At 37.6% G+C, this 11225-nt stretch overlaps 1 protein-coding gene across 5 annotated transcripts; it reads left to right on the top strand.

The window, feature by feature from the left end:
* The first annotated feature begins 2050 nt into the window (after positions 1-2050).
* LOC133885853 (methylmalonate-semialdehyde dehydrogenase [acylating], mitochondrial-like) lies at positions 2051-5355 on the top strand. 5 transcript variants are annotated; one of them, XR_009903268.1, is made up of 5 exons: positions 2051-2202; positions 2315-2506; positions 2894-3060; positions 3288-3409; positions 4933-5355. XR_009903268.1 is itself a non-coding variant. In XM_062325616.1 (4 exons), the coding sequence occupies exons 2-4, from the start codon at positions 3010-3012 to the stop codon at positions 5110-5112; spliced, it is 297 nt and encodes a 98-aa protein (XP_062181600.1). In that variant the 5' UTR covers positions 2060-2506; positions 2894-3009; the 3' UTR covers positions 5113-5355. The 5 variants fall into 5 exon arrangements, 1 of the variants encoding a protein (XP_062181600.1); XR_009903267.1 differs by having other exon boundaries at positions 3407-5355; XR_009903269.1 differs by having other exon boundaries at positions 3344-5355.
* The last annotated feature ends 5870 nt before the right edge of the window (positions 5356-11225 follow it).

The following is an 11225-nucleotide window of genomic DNA, read 5'->3' as shown; positions in this document are numbered from 1 at the left end:
GGAAAACATCTATCTATGTTGTGCATAGAAGCTCCACTACGGGGTTTTGTTATTGTCCCAAGCTTATGTTTCATTAGAATGTGTCATAGAAACTACAACTTGAGCACTAGCATGTGGATTTGTCCCCTTCCACTTCAGTTTAAATTTTGGTTCCTCTGCATGAGGTACTTCACTTAGGAATTTGCTGCATGTAAATTTTATGGGAAAAATGGACAAACCCCCCCATAAGTCACTCCATTTTTTAGATTCACCCCCATAAGTCATTTTGTTGCAAAAACCCCCCCAACAGTAATTTAGATTTGCAAAAACCCCCCCAGCAATTGTTTAATCCAGAAAATAGGTTTTCTTTAATATAAAAAATATGTAAATTCTTTAATAATTTAGATAAAGGTTTTAAAAATGATTCCTTTGGTGAAATAAATAAAATGAAATGTTTTTAATTCTATTAATCTTATATATATATATATATGTTTTTCAATGATAAAATAAATATTTTAATTATGAGAAAAATTTAGAAAATCTAGAATAATGTTTTAATAGGTTTTCTATATTTTTAATTATGGAAAAATGGTAAATAATTAGAAAATAAAGGGAATTTTTAATTTTTCTAGGTTTTCTATGTTTTTAATTTTAGATAACACATAAGGCAAATGTATAAGTTGCAATGGTATAAAGGGAATTTTCTCTAATTTGTCCGGCCGGCCTACCCATTGGTATGGCACTTGACCGCATTCCAGCGCTCGGCCTCTCTTCCGTAGATGCAGAGAGTTCGGCAAGATTTAGCATCAATCTCCATTGATTTATCGTTATTTGTGAACACAAATAATAAATAAAATTATATCCTTATTCCTCTAAGGGACATAATTAAAATATTTATTTTATCATTAAAAAACATATATATAAGATTAATAGAATTAAAAATATTTTATTTTATTTATTTCACCAAAGGAATCATTTTTAAAACCTTTATCTAAATTATTAAAGAATTTACATATTTTTTATATTAAAGAAAACCTATTTTCTGCATTAAACAATTGCTGGGGGGTTTTTGCAAATCTAAATTACTGTTGGGGGGGTTTTTGCAACAAAATGGCTTATGGGGGTGAATCTCAAAAATGGAGTGACTTATGGGGGGGTTTGTGCATTTTTCCCAAATTTTATTGTCACCTTTTGGGAAGTGAAGACGGGTCATTCGTTATTTTCTGCAAATCCTTGAAGTTATTTGTTTTGCATCTTTAAGTGTAGATATAATCCTTGATACCCTAGTAATTCCACAAAAAATTTCAGCACTTGTCTCTTGTGAGCTACTGTCCTCCCCTAATGTAGACAAATGTTATCATTAAGACACTGCTCCAATCTTGGTTATAGACGGAGATTCAAAACCCATATAGATTACAACTCTTCTATGTGGTCTCATGGTTCTATGCTAGCATGGTAATGTCGATATGTACACATCACATATAATTTTTCGTAGCTGAGAAGTGTTATGTTTTTCAGCAATGAAGCCATTGCAAAAAACCAGACTTAGCCTAAATTTTAGCATTCAAGTAATAGCAAAATTATAGCATCCATCGTTTGCCCTGGTTATCCATCGTGCGAAGAAAAGAGATGTAAATTTAATTGAATAATGACTTGCTTCTTTAGATCAACTTGTTTATGGTTCCTTGTTCTTTTTATTTTGTTGTGTAGTTTGTTATTGTGTTATCCTTTTTATAATTATTAATATATAATCAGCCGGGATGATCAAGTCAAGACTTGTTGGTTGTCATCGCTGGTTGTCGTAGCCCATTTCAGATTCAAGCAGGGCCGGTCCGGAGGGGGTTGAGCGGTGCGACCACTCCGGATCCTCAAAATCCAAAAGCCCTATATGTATATGTATATTGTGTATATAGGTCTAAAAGTAAACTGAAAAAATTAGATCTGAACGATTTATATTTAATAATAGAGTTTTATTTTTAATCTCATTTTGGACCATCGAAATGTCAGAACAGGCTGGATCCAAGCCAAGAGAGGAGGAGACGAAAGGTTTGTATCTTTTGTGTACATAAAGAACACACATGCGCTTTTGATCAAATCGTGCTCCTCTTCTTAGAATTTTTTCTTTCTTTGATCTTTTTAATTGATGCTGGGCATCAGGGTGAAGCGCAACCCTCCTCCCCCCCGGCCCCGCCTCTCCGAGGTCGGCGTCCGCCAGTGACCCAAGTAAGCTAGCTGCCCCTCTCCTGGGCATCTCAATCTCTAATTTCCTCGCCATACTCCGCTTCACTGTATGCGTCTTGGTGGCGGGGATCTGGTGAATGAATTGGATCATCAGGTGGGGATGCGAGAGCAGAGCAAGTTCCCGTGGACGTACTCGGCCAAGGAGATATGCTACCCTGCTGCAGGGGAAGGTGAAGATGTACCCGGAGGGCCACGGGGAGGAGTTCGTGGAGATCGCGGCGGGGGACCTGGTTGTCCTCCCCAAGGGCATGAGCTGGACCTGGGACGTCGCCGAGATCTACTAACAGTAAGCATATATTAACCCTGATGTAGCATACATATGTGTATAAAAAATTCCTCGTGACAGTGAACCGATCCAAACCAGATTTTGTGGTGAAGCACTGGATCTGCTCAGCAGTCCTTGCAATAGCCAAATTAGCATAAGTATTCATCACGTTCGATATAGTGAAAAAATTCAGGTTTCAATCTCGTTTCCATATCAAAAAATTCATTCTAAATACACTTTCTACTCCATAAATTTAAGTTATCCAAGGTAGATCGACTAATGAATCTCAAAGGATATACATGGATTGTGCTAAAATCTGCTATAATCATAAAAAAACTATTTTCCTTTCTATACAATTATCAGACTTTGTTGATCTTTATCTAACATGATTTTGATTCGGCATTGTAGTGAGGTTTACATCAAGGCATTCTCAAAGATGACTCCAGTCATCAAGGCATCCAACATTGGGAAGCTTGTGAAAAATATCTGGAATTGTGACTTGATGTTCGGGTGTGAAGTCCTTGATGCAGGTTGCTGTTTATATATGTGAAGAATGTGGTTTTGAGATATACCAGGTATTTGATCTCTTTTCAGGTTTTCTTTTTGATAATTTGTCATGATGTGTTGACCTTCTATAATAAATCATCTTAGAGTACTGTAGGATATTCTTGAGTGTATTTTTTTGCCTTGAACATTGTAGAATGAACTACTATCTATGCTGAGCTGCGGACCCAGCACTATGTCCATCCTAAAGTTCTATTTAGAATGAATGTTAAAAAAACTATTGTTTTGAATTCAACAGGAAGTGACTGCTAGATTCTTTATGCATCTCTTTGAATGCCCATCACAATGATGCAGGCTGAACTAAGCAAAGGGGAATCTAATGCTTCAAGTGGGGCATCAATTTTTTTGAAATTTCAGGAGGTAATAGCCTTTCTTCACAATCTGGTCAAGCATGGCTATCTTTCTTCAGAATGTGCCGGAGCCGGAGCTGCACTGCCGCTGGCCAACGGATACTTCAGCGCCGACATCGGGCAGCTTGTGAAAAATATCTGGAAAATAAAAATGCAAATCAATTAATGCCTAGCCAACACAACAGAACAGAATACCATAAACAAATTTATGTAAGGAATGAGCTAGTGAGCTTCATATTGCTTATAGGTGGGAAGGCAATTTGGGGAGGGATCTGTATTTTGATGTCAGGTTGATCATTGTTTGGTATCAATGAACTGAGATTGTACAAAAATTAGCATACCTTACTTTTAAGTAGCCTTGAGAATACCAAGTTTGAACATGTTTATTTTTTTAAAAAAAAATGACCAGGGCAAGTTGTTAACTCTGATGGGATTTCGTAGTCAGATTAGGTTAGGTACTTTAGCTCATATGAAACACATGTCTAAAGCTCTCATGAATTCACTAAGAATGTAAGTTGTGAGCTACACTGAAATACTCAACTTACATGCTAGCTACAAGCTACAGTTTCAAGGGGAATAAAATATTGCAACTTTATGTGTTCACGATTTTTTCTAAGGGATCTTGGAAGTTATATCCTTGCATGAACCAAAAATGTTTTCTAATGTTCTAAGTTTGGAATGATAAGAGTAAATTTGTTTACAATGATCACTTGGTTCCAAACATGAACCATATGCAAGTTAACTCTGATGGGATTTCGTAGTCAGATTAAGTTAGGTACTTTAGCTCATATGAAACACATGTGTGAAGCTCTCATGAATTCACTAAGAATGTAAGTTGTGAGCTACACTGAAATATATAGACTTACAGACTAGCTACAAGCTACGACAGTTGCAAGGGAAATAAAAGATTACAACTTCTGTGTTCACAATTTTTTTTCTTTCTAAAGGATCCTATAAGTTATATCCTTGCATGAACCAAAAATGTTTTCTGATGTTCTAAGTTTGGGATGATAAGAGTAAATTTGTTTACAATTATCACTTGGTTCCAAACACGAACCATAAAAGTTTTATGAAGTTCCAAGTTTGGGATGATACATATTTGAGTAAGTTTGTTTACTATTATACTGTCATTTAGATCTCATTTCAAAGCCCATTTTGTAACCTGATTTTAATTTGGGATATAGAAATGTATTGAATTGCCATGTAATCGAGGAATAATTTTACTTTCTTTGTCACATCCTTAAGATGTATTAACCTTATGCACTACAATGGTGCAATTTACAGCAGGCTCAACTTTAAGTGCATGGGTGTACCATCATAATTATCTGAGAGTATTCATCGAAGAAAATTTTCAGTGAATATATTTTTAATCTGGATTTGCATACCAATAAAAGACAAGAATCACTTTATTAATGATTTCACTACATTGATATGATAAGATTCTGTCGAGCCTATATTTGTCAACATAGAACTTGCCCAGTCACTATTGAAGTATCGTTCTTTTGAGTTTTGAGAAAGCACGCCGTGTCGCAGGCAACGCAGGAGGTGGTGTCATGGATATGGCTCACCACCGCGGATGAGTTCAGGGCCGCCGTGGACACCGCCAAGACAGCCTTCCCCGGGTGGCGGAGCACGCCCGTCACGATGCGACAGCACATCATGTTCAAGTTCCAGGAGCTCATCCACAACTGTTTTCTTCCCCAAAAAAAATGAAACAAAAAAAAGTCTAAATGTCCCCTGAATCCACGACCTTAGTTTATAAATGTTATAGGTACATAACACATGTTATAGGTACAAAATTCGTCATTACTCCTGAAAATCTTTCTTATAGATGGTTGTCAGTCACTATTTGTACAGTATCAAACGTGGTCTCGTATTTCCCATATCATTCAGATTGCATGACAAGTCAATGTTCCCACTGATTTATTTATTGTAGTCCAAAATACTTTTCTCGTATGCTTGAATTAGTGACTGTTTTAGTGAGAGCATTTTTTATGTTTACCAATTTACATACTGGTCATAAGATATTGTTTGATCTCCTAATCTTGTAGAGGTGGTGGAACATGCTTGTGGAATGGGGACTTTGCATGTGAGTAAATATGTATCTAATGTTTCTCATTGGATTGACACCTTTAGCATTAGAGAGCCACTTGGTGTTTGTGCTGGGATATGCCCATTGAATTTTCCTGCTATAATTCCCATATGGGTATGTATAACTTCACCTTTTCCTCGACATTTAATTTTGTTCTTATTCAAACACCAAGCTGAATGATCGATTACCCTGCGCGATACTGATATGCGATATGTTCTTACTTTAGTCTACAGAAAATTGCCTGTACTATTTTCATGACCATATACTTTTAAGTTAATTGTCATTTATGTCAGATGTTGCTCTCGAAAGGTTCGACTCAATAGATTTGGCCATTTCATAGGTTTCTTCTGTGTAATGGCTGCAGATGTTTCTTATAGCTGTTACATGTGGCAACATTTTTGTCCTCAAGTCATCAGAAAAGGATCCAGTTGAATTACTTCATCTTCTTTTTATTTTTTTACCTAATCTATTGACCAAATTTGTTATCTTCGTGATGTCTATAAACTATAATACAAAAAAACACATAGCTGTATGCTTTTTAGCTACCATTTCAGATTAGTGATTAAGCTGTACACTCTCATCGCAACTATTAAGACGAATGTACTCATGATGCACATATTCTTTTTCGTGTTATTAAGGATATGAATATGAGAACCAATTATAACATTTTGTGCATATCTGCTGTACCCAAATTTAATATCTACATTAGTGTTATAAGATACCAACAATGGAAGATGGCCTGGGGACTGAAAAGGCTCAAAGGAGTGGCCTTGAAAGCTCATCCAGAAAAACTGTTACACTTGGGGAAGATTTCAGTAATGAAGTTGTTCTACAAGGTCAGAGCTCGAAAATGTTGCTAACACAGTCTGCATTTAAGAATCATCAACCGGACGACCGATGTCATAGCAATTCCAGTTTGCCGACAACGTCTTGACTACGATATGTTCTCTCAGAACTCGGTTGTGAATAGTAGATGATACAAATACGTAATATCCCAGACCTCGAGCAACATGTTCTCAACTAATTGCAACATGATAATCGAGGTTCTCTTTGTTTAGTTAATATGGATAAATAAATCAGAAAATGAAATTACATGTAAAATAATAGAAATACTAAGCCAATCAAATGTCTGTCTATTTGTCATGTTACATGTTGACGATCATCACATCGACCATTTGATGTAAATCCAAAAATATGCAATTTACCGGGGTAGGGTCAACAGGTGTGTAAGACCACGCCATCTTTCTAGTCTTATATTGTCAATCTATGTGATTTTTGAGCTATTGATAATTAAAAATAAAAAAGTTTGATTTATGATAAAACTAAATGGACTTATATTTAGAATCGGTGAGAGTAATACATACTCCTGGGTTAACTAGCAGGGCAAGCAAGGAAACGTGGGAAAGGTGCTATGCATATCCACATTGAGGCTAGTCTTCGAGCAAACTTTTGGATGTTACAAATCATGTCGATCGAGTCTGAAAGATCACATCAATAAAAGTTTAAAACTATTTGATAAATAATGGCATAAAACTGGTTTAAGTGGATGGTCTCATACTCTCATGGTTCTTATTAGAAATTAGTTTCACTACTACAGAACTGGTCTTATATGCCGACTCATCACTATCGGTTCCTAATGAACTAGCAGTGATAGGGTATCACTGCCAGTTCATAAGCCGCGAGGAAAAAATCAGTCATCATGGATTATGAACCAGTAGTGATAAGGGTCATCACTGCCGGTCGATGGATTGAGCTGGCAGTGATGCCCTGCTCTGTCATCACAGCCGGCTTAATCCACCAACCGGCAGTGATAGCATAACATCACCACCGACTGGTTAAATAAACCAGCAGTGATGTCCCGACTATATAAAAGTCACCATGTCATTCCGCAAGCTCGAGCACAACAGAGAGGACCTCGGTTCTTGCTCTGTGGCGACCATGTTTGCTCACCAGGATCTTGGTGGCTTCAAAATTTGTAGGAATCCTCATACCCTAGGTGTTCCAAGGTGTGTAACTTCCTCTCCAATCCATTTCTATTTGAATTTTATTTGGTAAATCACTCTAGATTTTGAAATGATGGAGATGAACCTATGGCCATAATGTTTTGAGACAATGTAGATGCAATTATACCTCATTTATGATATGAAAGCTTCAATTATGGTGAAAAATGTCTTTATTATTGATTTACATTAGCTATATGTATGAGCATATTTATTATTAGGTTTTAATGAATTAGAAAATTTAGCCATGATATTAAGGTATATAGCAAACTTCAATTATATTTTTTTATATTTTAATTATTAGCAAGCTCCAATATAGAAACTTTAGGTATGAGCATATTTATGGTTGATTTTTAGTAAATTAGAAAAATTAGCCATAATATTTCGGTATGTAGAAAGCTCCAATTATATTTTTTCTATTTTAATTAATTAGCATGTTCCCAAGATGGAAACTTTAGGTATAAGCGTATTTATTTTGATTTTTAATGAATTAGAAAATTTCACCATGATATTTAGGTATGTAGCAAGAAACAATTATATTTATGTAGGAGTGTATTTATTTTTCATGTTTCCTTAATGATTCATAGATAAGGTGTTGAATAATAAAGAAAATTTCTAGGGATGGCACCAATAAAATACTCATCGGAAGCGGACGCGAAAGCATGCAAAAAGCGGCTCCTCCAACCCGGGCCAATTGCCAGTAGGAGATGATGAGGTAATTTATTTATTGATGATCGCAAAATGTTCTAGAACAATAATGATATAATTGTAGATGGACAAAAGATGGATGTATGATGTGAGTCGTGTGAGCGTAGAGTACAAGAACGGCATAGATTGTTTCCTGGTACAAGCTGCGACACACAAATCAAATACACAGTCTCAATACATATGCTATCCATGCGTTGATTGTGAGAACAAGAAGCAGTTCTCCACCACCCAGTATATACATTCCCAGTTGATACCAAGGGACTTTATGCCTAACTATACCCATTGGACTGTGCACGGTGAAGCTGAGATCGTACAGGAAGGGAAATACAATGAAAGAGAAGACAAAGACATGTGCACTGATATGCCAGTCGACGAATATATCGATATGCCACCTACCGAAAATACATTGGCCGATGATGATCTAGAGGAGATGTTGGCCGACACCGACGTCGATGATCTGGAGCAGATGTTGCGCGATAGGGAGCAGAAATTCACCAATGAAAGAGAGTTTCAAAAGTTCCAATATATGTTATAGGACTTTAAAACACTGTTGTTCTTGGGCTACAAGAAGGAGCACACAAAGTTGCGTACCGTGCTTTCACTGCTGCAATTGAAGGCAATCAACGGGTGGTTTGATAGAAGCTTCAGAGTTGTTACTGTACTTGAAGAAATTGCTTCCAAAGAAAAATATGCTGCTAGAAAACACGTACCAGGCCAAGCAGGTTGTGTGACTATTGAGGTTGGAAGTACATAAAATACATGCATGTCCAAACGATTGCATGGTGTATTGCGGAGAGCACATGCCGAACTAATGCGATGGCAGACCGATGAGCGCAAGGATGATGGAATGCTGAGACACCCCGCTAATTCTACGCAGTGGAGAAACATCGATAGGAAATACAAGAAGCTCTTTGCAGAAGATGTGAGGAATATAAAATTTGGGTTGAGTACGGATGGGATGAATCCATTCGGCAACATGAGTAGTAGTCATAGCACTTGGCCTGTGACTATGTATCTACAATCTTATTCCTGGGTTGTGTATGAAGCGGAAGTACATTATGATGCTGGTGCTGATACTAGGGCCGAGGCAACCTGGCAACGATATCGATGTCTACCTAAAACTATTAATGGAAGATCTAGTAATACTGTCAAACGATGGCATGCAGGTGTGGGATGCATACAAACGAGATAACTTCAACCATTGCACAATGCTGTTCGTAACAATCCAAGATTGGCCAGCCCTTGGCAACCTATTGGGCTAGACTATCAAAGGCTAATGTGCATGCGTGCATTGCTTGGATGAAACAGAGAGCTTGTGGCTGAAGAACAGCCGAAAAATGGTGTTCCTGGGTCATCGTAAATTTCTTTGAAAGGATCACCTGTACCGCAACAACAGAAAAGCTTTTGATTGGAAAGTTGAGACTCGATCGCCTCCTAAGCATCGCACTGGGAGATAGGTATATGAGATGGTAAAGAGACTTAGGGTTATCCTTAGAAAGGGACGTGGGAGTACATCGGTTCCGAAATCTAATCTTAGAGCTTCTATGTGCAAAAAGAAATTTGTCTTTTATGACTTAGCATATTGGCCAGATTCGATGGTTCGACATGCAATCGATGTCATGCACATCGAGGAGAACGTGTGTGATAGCTTGATTGATACGTTACTAGACATACCTGGCAAAATAAAGGATATACTCCAAGCACGAAAGTACCTAAAATGTTTAAAACTCAGACATGATCTATAACCCAAAGAGATGGAAGAAGATAACAAATATCTTGGCCCCACGAGCTACAATTTGAGCAAGGTGGAGAAAATTGCAATGTGCAAGAGCTTGCATGGAATCGAAGTTCTATTCAGTTACTCTGCCAACATAAAGAGACTAGTAAACATGAAAGACTTGAAATTAACTGGTATGAAGTCTCATGATTGTCATGTTATGATGACACAGATGCTTTGAATTGTAATTATAGGTATTATACCACCGAAGGTCCAAAACCCAATCATAAAGCTATGTTCATTCTTCAACGCGATATCAAAGAAGGCCATCAATTCGACCAAGCTAGATAAGTTGTAGGAAGGCGTGGTCGAGACCCTATGCCAGCTTGAGGCGTTATTCCCTCAATCATTTTTTGATATCATGGTGCATCTCATTATTCACATTATGAAAGAGATACGGATTCTTGACATCATGTTTCTGCATCAGATGTACCCTTTCGTGAGGTTCATGGGAGTTCTTAAGAAATATGTTCGTAACCAAAATCGGTCGAAACGCTGCATGGCTGAGGGCTGGGGAACCGAGGAGGTCATTGATTTCTGCGTCGACTACATAAATCTCAAATCGATCGGTGTGCCTGTATCTCGCCATGAGGGGATGCTACAGGGGAAATGGACAATAGGTTCCGCACTAACGACCCTATTTCATTCATGCAAGCACATTTTGTAGTTCTGCAACAATCAGTTGTAGTGGACCCGTATCTCGAAGAACACCAGAAGATGCTACACACCAGAAACCTAGGGAAGTCTGATGTTTGGATCGCGCAAGAACACATATATCATTTTGGCGCTTGGTTATACGAGAGCTCAAGATAATAAGAGCTCCAACCAAAATAGTGGTATCTGTATAGATGCCTACGATTACAATGGAAATAGGGATACCTATTACGAATTCATAGAGGAGATCTGGAAGCTCGACTATGGAGTGTTAAAGGTTCCTCTTTTCCGGTGCCAATGGGTCAGACTCCGTGGGGGTGTGAAGATCGACAAGTACGGTATGACTATAGTGGACCAAAAACTCGTTGGATACAAAGAAGAACTATTTGTACTTGTGGTTGATGTTATGCGGATCTTCTATATTAAGGACCCATACTCAGCTAACAAGGAGGAGCGCCACGTTGTTCTTCAAGGAAAAAGAAGGATTGTCGAAGTGAAGAATGTTGTTGATGATGAAGACTACAATCAATTCTACACGCTACATCCTTTCAGTGAGGATATTGACCTAGGTCCCATAGAAGACACCGACAAACCT

The sequence above is a fragment of the Phragmites australis genome, chromosome 11 (genome assembly GCF_958298935.1).
Source record: "Phragmites australis chromosome 11, lpPhrAust1.1, whole genome shotgun sequence".
NCBI lineage: Eukaryota > Viridiplantae > Streptophyta > Magnoliopsida > Poales > Poaceae > Phragmites > Phragmites australis.
This window is presented reverse-complemented; position numbering and strand designations above follow the sequence as displayed.

Excerpts from the sequence above, each read along its gene's own strand:
- LOC133885853 (XM_062325616.1), top strand. The coding sequence starts at position 3,010 with ATGCAGGTTGCTGTTTATATATGTGAAGAATGTGGTTTTGAGATATAC. Across the intron at positions 3,061-3,343 it reads GTGGTTTTGAGATATACCAG|GCTGAACTAAGCAAAGGGGA; the intron begins GTATTTGATCTC and ends ACAATGATGCAG. Across the intron at positions 3,410-4,932 it reads TTTTTTTGAAATTTCAGGAG|GCAACGCAGGAGGTGGTGTC; the intron begins GTAATAGCCTTT and ends GCCGTGTCGCAG.